A 17,206-nucleotide genomic window follows, 5' to 3' on the forward strand; every position below is an offset into this window, starting at 1 on the left:
TTGAACCGTTCAATGTGTAGAACTCGTCAAGTACTATATTTTTGTAAAACAACACGTTGATTGGATATCGATAGTTTCTGATCAGATAGTCTTATATAAAAAAATGAATAATAAAAAAATAAATAGTTAACATAAATCTAATCCGATCAAATAGTTATCGATATCTGATCAATGTGATTTTTTACAGTAATATAATACTCGAAGAGTTTTACAAATTAACGGTTCGAATTATTGAAAATAAATCTAAAAATAAACTCATAAACCGAATTGAAAGGTCTAATCTCAAACTCCAATCGGAGACAAGCTGGACCCAATTCATGGAGTGATGGTTGATGGTTATGCTACGCGGGAGATTGTTAATTAATGATGCAGGCGGGTCTTGCGGTGATATGGAAGGCCTTGATGGAGACAAGAGGGGTTGGAGAGAGAATAATTTATATATATATATATATATATATTTTAGAAAATAAAAAAAAAATTACAAGTAAAATAGTATTGAGAAAATTACAAATAAATAAAGGGTGATGATTAAGACCCCTCCAATCACCACTCTCACCAACCCCCAGACACGTGGCGAGTGGTGATTGGAGGAGAAGGAATAAAAAAAAAATAATAACCAATCAGGTGAAGAGGGGGTCAAGGGGGCGGGAAAAAAAGGGGATCCAAGTCATTATTGATAAATAAAATCAAGATTTGATCCTTATAACAAAAATAAGAATTAAAAATTTAATTTTTTTTCATTTAAGGCCTAAACTTTTGATTTGTTTTCGATCCAAACTATCTACTATTTCTATTAAGTAAAATTAACAACAAAAAAATATATGTATACTTTGTCATTAAACTTAATAAAAAAATTAATATTTTATACTTTTTATATACAATTACATTGGAAATAAATTGATGGTTTAGATTAAAGATAAATGAATTGACAAAGTTAAAATTCATGATTTATTTTGTTATAATAATCAAACTCAGGTTTTTTTTTTTTTTTTTTTTCTAATAGTATATTGACATCTACAATTAAGTAATTTAAGTGTGAGAAATTGCTGTAGTTTTATTAAATTTGAAAAAAGAAAAAGAAAAAGTCATAATGTAAATTACTTGTAGAACCATTCCATTTAATAAAATTGTCAGCAAGTATACCTATTGGTTAACATGTTTAAAATTATTCTACTTCTTTTAAATAAAAGTAAATGTCACATATATAATTATTTTAAATTTTATTAACAAATACCTATAACATTTGTTAACAAAACTCAAAAATAAAAACTAGCCAGAAATGAAATAGTAAATCTAGGTATATTCACATAAAAATATTATGTAGTGTAGTTTCTTAATAAGCATAAACTTTTTCTAAGTCTGAATCACACTCTCACTCTATTTGGTTTCAGAAAAAAGTTATGAACCCAGAAAATATACTAAACCTATCTGGAAAGTGTGGTGTGTGGCATAGATTTAGTTTATGTGGGCTAATTTTGCATTAATCTATTTTTTTGAAATACATTAAAAATCCCATCTAAAAAAAAATACACTAAAAATTTAAAAAAAGGTCTCCGTTTGGTTTTTCGTTTTTAGAATTTGTTTTCAGACAAAAAAATTAAAAACTAATTTGATGAAAACTTTAAAAAAAAAAGAAAAAATTGTCATTTTTATATATTTTTTATACTTTGAGATGGTAATTTTTTAAAATTTAAAAATATTTTTCTAATATTTATTTTTGTTAAAATAATTTTTATTTTTGTAAAAAAAAAATTTGAAAATAGTTTTAGAAAATCAAACCAAATGAAACCATACAAGATTGGAAAATACTATGGATCCCAAGTAAATTACTAAATAAATTATCAAATCTTTCACATAAATATATTTGTATAAATCTCACACTTATATAAGAGATTTAATAATTTATTTAGAATTCTAAGCATAACTCTACAAGATTAGACTCGGGAGTAACTCAAGGGTCATGAGGCAGTATTCTGTCATCAATAATGCTGCATTTAATATCTTTTTATATCATCTTATATGATAGCTCATCATTAATATAATGATATCATCCCCCATATTTATGTTAGATGATAGGCTAACACAGTAAATAATACAATCAGAGTAGTACGCCCAAATCTGATAGGGCTGGCTTCCCTCCGTCTATGATCAGATTGAAAGGTACTGTTGGGTTAGTGAAGACTCATTACGGGTCTCGTTTCGATAATTTAAATTGTTCAATATGTATAACTAGTTGAGTATTATATGCTTGCAAAATATCACGTTAATCGGATATTGATAGTTAGGTGATCAAAATAGTTTTGTATTAAAAAAAAAAAGGGTCAAAACATAAACGGTAGATAAAAATCTGATCCAATAAAATAGCTATTAATATTCGATCAACGTGATTTTGTACAATCATATAATATTCAACGAATTCTACACATTGAATGATTCGAATTATCAAAACAGAATCATGATAGGCCCCATAGGCCTAATAGTATAGGCCTAACAGTATCCTCCAGTCGAATGGAAGGAAAGCCCACCCCGATGTGACAAGTGTAGCATGAACCTTCGTTTAACCATCAATGCAAATCAAAATGCATCGATTTGTAATCTAATCCCTAACTTCCTACAACTATCAATGCAAATCAAAATGCAGCAATTTGTAATCTAATCCCTAACTTCCTACAATATTCATTTAACTATTAATGCAAATGAAAATGCACTGATCGTAATCTAACCACTTACTCGCTACGATGCTACCACCTTATGCAAAATAAAATAATTTTTTTAAAAAAAAAAAAAAAAAAAAGGAGAAGTGAAAAGGAAAAACCTGTAAGAAGGAGGGTTCTTAGGCCAGAAGTGGTAGTTAATAGCAGAAGGAGGCCAAATCTTATGAAACAAATGATCAACCCAACCTTTCTTCCCTTCAACTTCCTTTTGAAGCTTACTTCCATACCCTTCAATGCTCTTAGACTCAGCATCCTTAGCATACACCTCTTTCTCTTCCTGTGGCAGCTCAAAAAACTCTTTCCCAACTCTCTGCAATTTACTTATCAATTCATCTGGTATCCCATGGTTCACCACCTGGAATATCCCCCACTCTCTCCCAGCCTCCTCCACCATCCTCACCACCCTCTCCTCGTCGCTGTCGCCGCCGCCAAGATCGATCACCGGTACTTCTAGAAGCTTCCCTTTGACGGTGGTGATTGCTGGTTGCTCTGTCTCTGACCTAATGTACTCGGCTGGTATGCTGTCCATGCACTTTGACAATGAAGCAGCTATGGCTTGCACTCTCTCCACCTCCATTTTTCTTTCCTTCTTCTCCCTCCTTTCCTATGACTATAATAATCTCAAACTTCTCTCACTCTCTCTTTGCGTGTGAGCGTCACATCTACTTGTATATGTGCCCTATTTATAGAGATTTTTTATTAATTACTATTATTTTTTAAGAAAAAAAAATTTCATAAAAAACTTTAGGGAATGGCATCCTTTCAGTCTAATTGTTGGATCTATAGAGATCTACCACGAGTCTTGTTTGGATAATTCAAACCGTTCAATATGTAAAACTCGTTAAGTACTATATACTTGTAAAAAATCACGTTGATCGAATATCGATAACTATGTGATTAAATTAGTTTTGTATGAAAAAAATGGACGGTGAAAAATAAATGGCTTACAAAAATATCATATGATCAAATTGCTATAGATATCCGACCAACATAATTTTTTTATAAACATATAATACTCAACGAGTTTTATATATTAACGATTTAAATTATTAAAACAAGATCTGTGATGAGTCATCATAGACTGAATAATAATCTATTGTTTGATCATTGACGAAAGAAAAGCCATTTCCAAAATGGTATATCACATCACATGTATCATTTACTAGGGAAACCTTTATTCCTGGAAAGACCCGAAAAAAAAAAAAAAAAAACGTCACAAAAATAAGTAATTTTATTTTTAAAATATAAATTATCATAATTCTATCGTAAAAGGAAGATAATATTTATTATAAAAATAGATGATGTATTTCATAAAAATACGTGCATGTAGGGTGTAATGAAGGCCTTTCCCATTATTAAAAAACTCATCATTGTGATTAAAATAATAAGGCTCAACTACATTAACATCTCCATGATCTGTAGAACTTAATCAAGCTCCCCAAGTTTAATGTATACATGGCTCCCTTGAGTTTGCCCACACGAGTTTTTTATTTACGCAATATTTTGATTATTTTTTATTCATAATTTGTTAATTATATAAAAGAAATACATATATATATAATTAGATATTTTATATAAAAATATATATTTTATACTCATTTATCTTTGTGTTTAATAGGTATTTTGGAAAGATGGTTAAAAATTACTTTTTAATTTTTTTGAGTTTATTTTGTATGAGAAAGAAGTATGTTAAAAGTTGAAAAGCGACTTTTAACTCATTTATCAAAATGAGCCTAAATATCATATTCATTAATTTCAACTACTACAATTTTACTAAAGGAAAGTGAAAATAATTATGTTAAACTTATGAATTCTTTACGGTTGTTGGTGTAGTTCATCTAAAAAATAATTAAAAATAGTCACATCATTTGTATGACACTTATATATATATATAGTGACATTTTTCATTATTTTAACATCTTTAAATCAATGAAATGTCACCTAAAAAAGAAAAATGAATTGAGGGAAAATCTTTGGGAAACAAATTTACGAAAATGTTTCGGTGTGTAATACACATCGTATGCAACTCTATCACAAAAATTACGTAAATTTTTACGAATTTATATAAATAATCTTATAAAAATACTTAAATTAAATATAAATTTATGTAAATTCATAAAAACTTATATAATTTTTTAATAGATTCATATACTATATGCATTATACACTCGAGAATGCTTCATTCCCGTTCCTTTATAATAAAAAGAATCGAAATCCTTTGTTAGGTAAAAGAAAACAATAGAAATGTGATAAATCTCATTGTGTAGGCCAAATTGCACTAAAGAAAAAAAACTTTGTAAGAGAGACAACGTATAACCTTAAAAAAAGAAAAAAGAAAAAAAGAAAAATCATACTAATCTCTCCCGAAATTTTAAAAAAAATACATTAATCTCACAATTTTGAAAAAAGATAATTCTATTAACTTCTTTTCTAGTAAGGTTAAAGAGATAATATTATGTTTTTGTCCATAGGATTAATAAATTTGTGATGAAAAGACATTAAAGATTATATAAATTAAAATTTTAAGAAAATATGAGTGTAATTGTGTTAAATTTATTTTTAAAAAAAAATTCTTCTAAATCTTAGAGACGTCTGTGTAATTTATTTCAAAAAAATAAACAAGAAAATGAGAAATTAAGGATTGAAACACATATGCCCAACCACTTTTTTTTTTTTTTTTTTTTTTTTGAACCAGACATATGCCCAACCACTTGGCTCTCATTTTTCTCAAGATAAAAGAGTATAACCTAAACAATACCAAAACCAAATAGTTATAATACGGAGAGAGATTGTTGGGCTGATTCAGGAAATGGGGGTTGACGTGGTGGCATACGGTTCACAGGATAGCTGTTACCAACCCTGCATCCACATCAACATTTATGAGCACAAGTTAGGTGTCAATATTGTCACATCATATATATATATATATATTAGCATATGTTCGTGTCTAAAGGCATGGTATAATTTTTTTTTTCTTTTCAAAGAGTATGGAGTGAATTTTTTAAAATATTTGACACTGGAAAGATATGAATGAAGTGCGTGTAATAAAAAATTTAAAACATGAAAAAAATTTATTAAAGACAAAAATAAAAGATAATTTGAGCCATCATATTAAAGACAAAAACCAAATTTCAGCCATCATATTATTCATGTACCACTTTAATGCATAGCCAACATGGTCATTAACCCTCTGCATTTCATAACATTGTTGCTTACACTAAAATATAAAAAGATCACACAATGGCAGAGACTAAATTAGTTATATAGTTTTATTATGATAATTTGAATTATTCATTTTTCAAATCCTATGTATAAATTATTTATGAGAAAAATTAGATTGATAAGATAATTATAACTACATTATTTCATCATATATATTTGTCTTAAAAAAATAGACGATAAGTATAATTTTAAAAATAATCCACAATTTTTTTTATATATAAAATCACATAATTATAATTACTAAATTAATATAATTCTGTTTATGAATAATTTACAAATAACAAATAAACAAATTAAATCATTTTATGGTATATCTACACCGCACAAAGCCTCCAACTCACACAGTGGATTGGGAAGAATTCTCCCCCTACTATAAATAAGACAATAAAAGACAAATAAGGAGATTCAAAACCGAAAAGCAAGTCCATTAAAATTATACTCACACCATACTAATAGATGCCGTTATTATGTATCCAATTGCAGTAGTGATATAAAATATTCAGTGCAAGAGGAACCACTGAATTCTTGAAAAGAACTCCAAAAAGACAGTCTAATTTTAACTCAAACTTGCCAGATTTGTAATAGCGAGAGATTCATGCCATGCTTCACATTTGACTATGAATCAGAATTTCTAATTGTTCCAACTTAGCGAGGCTGTTTAGGAGTTTGCTAAACTATTGAAAGGGAAAGAGAGCTTTTCATGCCACAATCAGGACAATGAAATTACAATACTGACTCTTTACTTTCTCAAATTTGACTCTATGAAGTATGTACCAGAGTAAGACCAAGGATTGGGTCAGTAGATGAGGTGCTCCCTTGCCAGGGGTGATGTTTGGGTTCGAGTCTTACCTGTTGCGAGATGCAACTTCCCCCTCCTACTAATTGTTAAAAAAAAAATTAAAAGGGTACATACCAGCGTGGATCATTGTCATCTTAGTTTCAGAAATTATGCCCTCATCAAGATGGCAATAGCCTCCCACTCTAAACTACATATCACATCCTGTTATGGCAACAATTGAAATCATATTTCGAGAAGGGAAAAAGAAAGAGGAAACAGACTTGCTTTGGTTCATGAATTTTGAGAAGGGATTTGGAAAGAGAGAGGAAAGATGTGTGAAATGTAATTATATTTTTCCCACATTTCACTTATCTTTTCCCTTTTTCATTTCCAAATCTCTCTCTAAATCCCTTTTCTCTTTCCATTTCCAAATCTCCAAACACAGCCTTAGTAAACAAATTCTCTTTCTCACTATTTCTCACTCAATTTATAAACAATTGATAAATTGAAAATGAAAAAAGAGTTCACTTTTGCATCATTTCTCACCAAACCACCCCATCCAAACGTAGTGTGAGACAACTCGTGACCCGGCATTTTTCTGGGCAGCAAAGTGATTCAACCAGCCACCATATTGGCATGGCCAAAGACAAAACTTGGGAAACTTGAATAGTCAAGGCCATAGCCCTTGACCAACAGTTTCATCTTGACAAAATGCACAAAAACAATCAAATCAAATTTTCTGTCTTTCTTTCCTCATTATTTTATTTTCAGAAAGGTGAAGTTATGGTCCAGTAGGAAGCAAATGATAGCATGACAAAGTAAATGCATGCAAATTACTAGTATATGTCTCCCAAGGGTAAATGATTCCATTGTCATCCATGTCAAAAAAGGCCACATGTTGTTGAAGAACACTCAACCCATAATTCTTATGGCTTGGTGTTCCATTTGGATGGTCTGTATCTGGAGCAGCCAATGCTCTGGCCAAATCTGAATTCATGAATGCCAAAGAGACACATTAGTAGCATAAAGGTGGAGGCTTTTTGAGACTTCATTAGCATAAAGGTGGAGGCTTTTTGAGACTTCAAGAAGAAGAACAATTACCCAAATAAATGAGAAATACTAAAGTCATGTTTTCAATTACCCAAATCAATTCTATTGAACCCAGCAATTAAAGTCATGTTTTCAACACTAAATTGGCAGCGATTAAAGTCATGTTTTCAACACTAAATTGGCGTAGAAAAGTCAAATACTCTATTGGTTAAAGTCATGTTTTAACATTTGAAACAGAATCGGTTAGTAGGCCTATGTTTGGTTAAAGTCATTGGTTTGTCTTTTACAATCTATTCAGTAAACATGAACAAATGTGGTAAGTCATGTTTTCAATAAACAAATGTTAGAATAGTAGTGCTGGGTTCAAATCATGTAGATCCATGTCCGAATCTGCACAACAAACATGTTTTATGGTTCAATCTCAATCTGACAGCAAACATGTTTTATGATTGGTTGGTTATCTGCACAACAAACATGTTTTATGATTCCATATGGTTCAAAACATGACTTACCATATATCTACCATATATCTATTCTGTTTCAAGTCATGTAATCCAAATCTGCACAGCAAACATGTTTTCAACATTTGTCTATTCAGTAACCGACCAATCTTACCATATATCTATCTACTCAGTAAACATGTTTTCAATAACTCTATTGAACCCAACAGTTAAAAATACTTTTCCATATATCTATATATTGGTCTGTGCAGAATTTGAATTCAATAACTATAGATTTGTCTGATATAACTCAATATATATATCATTCAAATCTGCACACACCCAGAAGACACCATAATAAAATGCAAAATCTGCACAATACAATAAGATAAATTGTAATCCAAATCTGCACAATACAAAATCTGCAAAATCTGTAATCCAAATCTGCACACACCCAATACAAAATCCAAACCGTATATAATTGAAATTTGTATAAGAGGAGAGAGAGAAGGGTTACCACAACTCAGATCTATCACAGATCCAGCAGATTTGGAGCCTTCCCAAACATCCATGCCCCGTGGGTTACCAAAATGAGGCTTTTAGCCTAGACCAAAATAACCAAAAAAATTAAAAAATTAAAAATTTAAAAATCAATCCACATCCCAAACAACAAAATAAAAATCAATCCACAAAATAACCAAAAAAATAAAAAATTGGTCGGCAGGACTGTCAACCTACACTGTCAACCTCGGTACACTGTCAACCTACCCGTCAAGCAGTTTGGTCGACAAGACCCTAAACATGCAAATATGCATACTTGTTTTTTGGTATTAATCCAAATCTGTTCTAACGAAATCAGAATTACAGTTTACCATCGTGTACGGGTTTGTTCATAATAATTTTTAGATCGAGATCTGAAATAATTGAGCGGAATAATTTCCACATCCTAAAACTGTTGTGGCATTGATTTCAAGAATTTTATTTGGAAAAGTAGAATGAAGAAGTACCACTCAACTGCTGCCTGTAACATGTCGTCAGAGATGATCCTAGAGCCAGATAGAAGGGTACCAAGTCCAATCCTGCATGATCAGGTATGTGGAAAATTGGAATATGGAGAAAAAGAGAAAAAAATATTAAACTCAGTTCTTGCAAAGAGTGAAAATTTGAAACTAACCCAGGAAAAAGGTACATGTTGTTTCCTTGGTTGCAGTGGCCAATATGACCATTTCCTGTGGAATTTGAAGTCAGTCAACAAAACAGTTATAGTTATATGATTATAATTTTACGAATTTGCATTTAGTAAGATCCCTAATATCAATGCACCAGGCATTCCAAAATTCTTTAGATAGACATATATATATATCCACAGATCAGCAAAATGAAGCTAAACCTCACATTTTAAAGTAGAACAGTAAAGCAACTTTAAGGTCAAAAATTTATTATAGCAATGGAGCAAAAGAGTAGAAGGAAATCTAATTCTGAGGCCACCATTTGAAAAGATATCAGATGAATTGTTCAGCCTCCAAATTGCTTCCAGTGACTTTAAAAAGAAAAGAAAAGAAAAGTAAAGAAAAGAAAAGAAAATATAGAAATAAAATAAAAAAGAACAACAAAAACAAATTGAACAAAATAATAAGCATGCATAGCTAACCATTTGCAAATATTCAAATGCTTTCATATTCAGATGCAATATCAGGGTAAATTCTTTTGGGTGAAGAGAAGGACAAAAAAATACACAATAAATTAAAACTAAAGATCATGCTAGAAAATAAGGAAAAGTAAATCCGAATTGGGCTTCCCAAACTGTAAACAAAATCAACTACACTCAATGGAATGTAAGAATTCACCTGCCTACTATTCCTGGGCAAAGACACACACTCACAAATCGCATTTTTCTGGGCAGCAGAGTGATTCAACCAGCCACCATATTGGCATGGCCAAAGACAAAACTTGGGAAGCTTGAATAGTCAAGGCCATAGCCCTTGACCAACAGTTTCATCTTGACAAAATGCACAAAAACAATCAAATCAAATTTTCTGTCTTTCTTTCCTCATTATTTTATTTTCGGGAAGGTGAAGTTATGGTCCAGTAGGAAGCAAATGATAGCATGACAAAGTAAATGCATGCAAATTACTAGTATATGTCTCCCAAGGGTAAATGATTTCATTGTCGTCCATGTCAAAAAAGGCCACATGTTGCTGAAGAACACTCAACCCATAATTCTTATGGCTTGGTGTTCCATTTGGATGGTCTGTATCTGGAGCAGCCAATGCTTTGGTCAAATCTGAATTCATGAATGCCAAAGAGACACATTAGTAGCATAAAGGTGGAGGCTTTTTGAGACTTCAAGAAGAAATATAATTGTATGCCCGTGCCTGAAGGCACAGTGTTAATAATGTTGGGATTAAAATATAATTGTAATCCCAACACTATTTAGTAAATTATCAATTTAATATAATTGTAATCCCAACCCTTCCATCTTATTATATAGATTATCAATTTAATATAAAAACAACACTATTCTTGGAAAAAGAAAACAGACCTAAGTGGGTTTTTTTAGCAGAGAGCTCTGTCTCTTTTTTTCCTCTACATCTCTCTCTTCCTATTTGAACTCCATTGTTGCTCAAGTTTGAGCTTTGAATGAGAGTCATAACTTAATGAAAATCACAAATCCAAACCCAAATACACTACCAGTTCAAATATAGATCCGATTATATCTCGGGTGGATTACAAAGTTCTTGGTGCTTGGATGGGTTTAATAAACAAATGAGCCATGAGAGAGAGAATGGGATGAGTTTAATTAATTGTAGAGGAGGTGTTGTAATTAGTTGTGGAGAATGGAATTCAAATAAAATGTATTAGATTAATTCAAAAATGTGAGTTTGGGAGAATGAAATTCTAATAATAACAGTATGGAGCCCAATCTAAATGACTCATAAACAATCTAAAATAACTCTAAAAATGTACATAACCTTAAAGCTCCTTAAGGTTATGAAGGAGATGGACAAAAAGTTCAACACAACATTCTAGTGACAGCAAGTTGCACAACTATAAACCAAATAACAAAAATTTCAAGTTAATATTTCTATTGACTGTTAACGAATCACGACAAATAGGCAATTTCATTAATACAAATACCACAATGAGACTTTAAAAACTAATTTTGACAGTAAATTCCAGTATTCACACTACCTTTGTTTCAGTCTGGTTAGAAATTTTTCCATTTATTTGGCTCTTTATTGTCTCAAGTTGTGTACAACATAACAAAAACAGAAATTCTAAAAATTACAAAACCCACTACAATTTTTTAAAAGTTCAAAAGCTCACTATTACTATAAACTGAACTAACTATAACTATAACTATAAACTGAATTAACTACACAAATATCACCTAACTGAACATCTATATATCTAGAAACAATGAATCAAATGTAAAAGTTAAAAAACGAACTCATCAATAATGAAAATTTAGTGTTTGATTTTTCTTTGGATTTGAATATAGAAATTAGACTTTTCTCAAGTGTACAAAGGTTTTAGAGTTCCAAATAGGAGACATGTTGCACATGATAATACATCTGTCAGCAAATGATCCTTCTAACTGAATCTTTTTATCAAGCATTTCATATGCAACCAGTTGTGGTTAATACAAAACACATAGAAGGCCAACTGAAAAAAAATAAAAAAGAAATTAAAAAAGTTATAAAAAAAAACACATAAGAAGAAATTATTTGAAAACCAACAATGAACAATGAGAGCTGTGCTGCCAAATAAACCGTGGAGTTGGAACACATACTTGAGTCCCAGTGGCATAAGTCTGTCTGATAAACCATCATCAGGAAAAGTGTTTTGCGCCTAGGCTCAGTTTCTCCCTGTATTCCAATCAATCAATTTCCTATCTATGTTGTAATTTTGATTTCGAACAGAATTCTTCATTTAGTTATCTAAAAAATAAAAAAAAAGCTAGGAAACAAAAGACAGAAAATGGAGGGGAAAAGGAAAAACAAAGAATAATCAGTGTCTGACCATTGTTAAGAATTGATTGGTAGGTATACTTAGATTGATCTCAACCATTGATACATTTTGATACATTTTTCAAAAACCCTTCTGCCTACTTAAGAAATTCCTCATTTCTCCCATTTGTTCATGCATTCTTCACATCCAAAATTATGTCTCAGATAATTGCATATCCAAAATAAATAAATAAAAAAACAATTATATTTGAAAACACATTTAAACAATACACACATGATTGCTCCCCAATATTATTCAGCATCAAACCAACAAACCTCATTTACATAAAACTATACGGTTCACGAAAAAAGTAGTAGTTAAAGATTGTTACGTAGTTGTGTGAAGAGCTAATTCATCAAACACATCTCCGAACAAACCTATATAACAAAAAGGTATATTTTTTGACACACACATACACACACACACACACATATACTTATTTATGTAAATCAACAAAAATCACCTGAGAGAGAGAGAGAGAGAGAGAGAGAGAGAGCACGATGTAGGTCCCCAAAGGCTCAAATGTCAAAGAAATGAAGTCCTTTTCCACAATTACCAGAAAATGGTTCGATGATCAAAGACTTTGTTCTTGTTAGGGTTTGCAGGAACAGTCCTCTGATAGAACAAACCAAAAGAAAGAAACACAATTACAAATAATTATCAAAACCACTAAAAAAGTAAAAGAGTAAATAGAACGAACGTTAAAGCATAACATAGGTTTAGTAGGTTTAGTGGTAAGGGCATTTTGTCAATTTCACCATTTGCTGGACATGAACTTAAAATTTTCATATTTTGTAATTTTCCTGTATCTATTCTTTGTATCTGATTTTAGTCTCTGTAGAATAAACTTCCCCCGTTTGAAACCTTGGTTTGAAACCTCGAAAGTGCATTATTATGGCAAACGTGTAACAATCATGATTAGTTTGAACTCTTATCAAATTTCAGTTTTTTTTAGTTAATAATGACAGTGATAGCATATCAAAAACAAATAAATAAAAACATAAAAGAAAAGTTACTAATTTTAGAGATAACGCGTGACAATGAGCAGGATGATGGAACACAGTATATTGTCACTGGAAAGAGCAAAGAAGGCATATGAGAAGAAGCAGAGGAAGCAAAAGCAACTTCGGATGGGGACTCCTATAAAATCTCCACCATCACGGCCACCCAGAAGACCCGAGAGTTCGAAAAAACAACAGCTGGTGTCAAAGAATGGCGAAGTAAAAGCCAAGAAAAGAATCGTGGATAGTGATGACGACGACGATTTTATACTGAGCCCCAAGAGGAGAAAAGTGTAAAAAGGAAATGCCCTTTTTTTCCCTTTTTGGTGGTATATTTTTAGAGATTTGCTTTTAATTGAACCCTTCAAATTTAACTGCGATGAGGCAAGTGACAGAAATCCATCAAACTGATGATATATTGAGACATTCTTTACACTGTCTGATGTTCAGAAATAATAAAAGGAAAAAAAAAATCATAATTCTTGTTTATTTCTCGTTCATCTATCTATATCTGAGTTGATGATGTGCTAAATATATTCTTGCGGGACTTAAGTAACATATATAACAATGACAGAATACCCTAGAGTAGAGCAAGAATTACATTATACATAAATATAACTCTCTTATATAGTAAGAGGAAGTTAGATATGAGAGTTTGATATATATATATATATATATATCCTTTTCGCATCTAGTAGCAGTACTAAAACACACACCATACTCATTTCAATAAGTCAATCTAAGTTAATAAAGTAGTTAATGAACTTGCTTCATCACCTATGCAATTATCCATGGGTAGCCATATTAGGTTGGGTTTTGAGTTGAGAGTTATCAAATGGTTCAGATTAGCCCCTAGATGTGGACTGTAGTAAATCCTGGATAATAAGATGGAGAGATACAAAAAAAAAAAATTGACAGGAAGTAGAAGCATTAGATTACCCAGGAATCTAGTTGCGCGGTACTCGTGAATTACCCAATTAGTCCTCTGGCCATTCGGAGCACGACCCGCATAGAAAACCAAAGTCTTCTTCATGCCAATCACAGTGGTTGCCCTCAGAGACCTGATAGAACTATCCTTACCCGTGGCCTTCCAGTACCCAGCCACAGTCGCTCTGTTCAATCGATGCCCATTCTGATACTTGCGATCTTTAGGACAGAAAAAGAACCACTCTTCATCATTCATCTTTATCGCCGATTTATCTGCATAAAAATAGATCAAATCAAACCCAAAATTAGGGCTTTTAATCAAGTATATATCAATAATCAAAGCAAAAAACCCAAAATTTTAATTTTTTAATTTTTTATATGGGTAGTTTTACCAGGCAAATCCCAGGGTTCGCATTTGCAGACATCGATCTCTCGAATAACACTGACTTGCTTCTTATCGCTGTTGATCTTCAACTTCAGATAGTGATTGATGAGTGCTTCGTCGGTAGGGCAAAATCGGTACCCAACCGGAAGAGACTCCTCTGAGGGTTCGCATTTGCAGACATCGATCTCTCGAATAACACTAACTTGCTTCCCATCGCCGTTGATCTTCAACTTCAGATAGTGATTGATGAGTTCTTCGTCGATAGGGCGAAGTCGGTACCCAACCGAAAGAGACTCCTCCGCCAAAATTTTAGAGAGAGACATCGCTAGAGAGAGAGAGAGAGAGAGAGAGAGAGAGAGAGAGAAAAGAAAGGGAAAGTGGGTATGGATCGAAATGAAGAATTAAAAACCTATAGAGGTAGCATAGAGAATGGATAAACAAATCGAAAGAGAAGATATATGAGATTCAAAGAAAATTCAGTGGGGTTTCAAAGACGTGGGGTTTGAATTGAAGAAGGAAGCAACGGAGAAAGTGAGAGAGATAGATATAGAGATTGACAGAATAGAGATTGACAGAAACCATCACAGATTCCTGGGCGGGAGATCCATTGATCTCAACCATTGACATAACTTTAGGATTAATCTCAGCCATTAAAATGTCTCTCTCATACATTTATTTATTTTCAAAAACCCTCTTCTCCTATTATATAGATATATATATCTATATATAAAGTTGGTTTGGAAAGTGAGTTAATTTTTTAGCTTTTTATTTTTTTTTTGACTATTTTAATCTGAGATTTTGCCTTGTTTAGAAAAGATTTTTTGGCTTTTTAAACTTTTTGTAAGAGAAAAAATGTAATGATTATAAATTAATGTAATATTTTATCTTATTAAACTAAAAAACTTATTTTGTTTTTTTTTGTTTTTAAAACTATTTTAGCCAAAAAAAACTCCAACTTCAACTTCCCAAACAGAGGCTAAGTACTATTTTTTTTATGGGTCCAGCTTGTCTCAAGTTGAGATCAAGACTGGATCCGTTCAGTTCGGTCCATGGGGCCTATTTTTTGGGCCCGTTTTGATAATCCGAACCGTTTAATGTGTAGAACTCATCGAGTACTACATGCCTGTAAAAAATCACGTTGATCGGATATCAATAGCTATGTGATCAAATCAGTTTTGTATAAAAAAAAAATGGACGGTGAAAAAATTAACGGTTGATAAAAAACTGTTTTGTTCACATAGCTATCGATATCCGATCAACGTGATTTTTGACAGCCATATAGGATTCGACGATTTCTACACATTGAACGGTTCAGATTATCAAAACGGGACCCGTGGTGGGCCCCACGGGCCTAACAGCACGGTTCAGTCTGATCTTGGACTGGACCAAAGCCACTGCCTTTTTTTTATTTATCTATGCAACACATTTTAAAATTTTAATGTTTTATAAAAAAAATTCATATTAGCATATCTTTTCCATTTACATAAAGTTTTATAAAAAATTAATTTTAATTATAATAACTAATTTCTTTTCAAAAAATAATAATTAATTTAATATGAATTCTATTTGAAAAATATTTATTTTCTATACACATATATATTTTTTATCGTGTATTCAATTTTATCGTTGTCAGATTTATTTTATATAGTTCATAGTTTAATTTAATTATTATAATATTTTTAAAAAGTTATCTTGATATACAAATAAATAGATAAATAAATAAAATAAAATGTGCTTAATTATGTGCATCGCACTAATCAAATTAATTTTTTTATATATATTTTTTTCTATCTTATAATATTAATTTATTTTTATTTTTTATTTAATATGAAATTATTTATATTTAATTTAAATTTTATATATCATATATAATATGTATGAATAATTTAAAAAAATATTAAACAAAAAATCAATGCTGACAGTGACCTATTTTGATATTCGGGTTAAAAGTCAACATTCTGATTTTTTTTTTTTGATTTTTTTAAGGATTTTTTTTATCAAATTAATTTTTAAAATCTTTGAAAAACGTAATCAACTCAACCAAAAAGAGAGTCACCGCAGCATCACATGAGTGAAGCATAAAGATGCGGCCTTTTTGTCGCGTGGGCGTCAAATGTGCTTCTCGGTAGCTCATTCAATTATTTTGTCGTGTTTCGTAGGACCGACAGCAAGTTGTTAATTTATTTAAAAATATTAATATATAATTTAAATTTATTTTATACATAAATTTTATAAAATATATATATTTTCGATTTCCACTGCCCACTCAATACTCAATTCTTGAGATTGGCCCAAATTTGAAACAGCAAGGCGCGTGCAAATCCGTGCTGTTGTTGCTCACCCTTTGAGGGGGCGTGGATCGTGTGGATTGGCTTCGTTTGGACGTATCCATACCTATGTGTATATATATATATATATATACTAGCGGTAAACCGTGCGATACACGGAAAAATAAACTATATATATTTTGTGTGATATATAAATTATTCTAATCTTGAATTATATTTTAATAGCAGCAAGTCATGATGTTAGGCCATCTTGGTTGATATTAACAATAATTAATCTACAAAATTTCACAATAAAAATTTGATATACATAAAAAATTGTTAATTATAAAGATTGTTAGGATAATAGTATTACAATCACTTGCTAACATAAATAATTTGTATCAGACTATA

The 17,206-nt window shown here is 31.1% G+C and overlaps 1 protein-coding gene and 1 pseudogene across 1 annotated transcript in view; both read right to left on the bottom strand.

Annotated features, from left to right (window-relative positions):
• The window catches only part of LOC114274097 (flavonol synthase/flavanone 3-hydroxylase-like), an 8,613-nt gene extending 5,232 nt beyond the window's left edge, over positions 1-3,381 (bottom strand). The window contains exon 1 of the mRNA XM_082921057.1: positions 2,816-3,381. Within this exon, the coding sequence (XP_082777183.1) occupies positions 2,816-3,291 (476 nt within the window). The 5' untranslated portion in view covers positions 3,292-3,381. The remainder of the gene's footprint in view (positions 1-2,815) is intronic.
• Positions 3,382-13,646: 10,265 nt separating this feature from the next.
• On the bottom strand, positions 13,647-14,851 carry LOC114305233 (protein NTM1-like 9 pseudogene; annotated as a pseudogene).
• Positions 14,852-17,206: the final 2,355 nt, after the last annotated feature.

The sequence above is a fragment of the Camellia sinensis genome, chromosome 3 (assembly GCF_055761805.1).
Source record: "Camellia sinensis isolate YWXY chromosome 3, ASM5576180v1, whole genome shotgun sequence".
Lineage (NCBI taxonomy): Eukaryota > Viridiplantae > Streptophyta > Magnoliopsida > Ericales > Theaceae > Camellia > Camellia sinensis.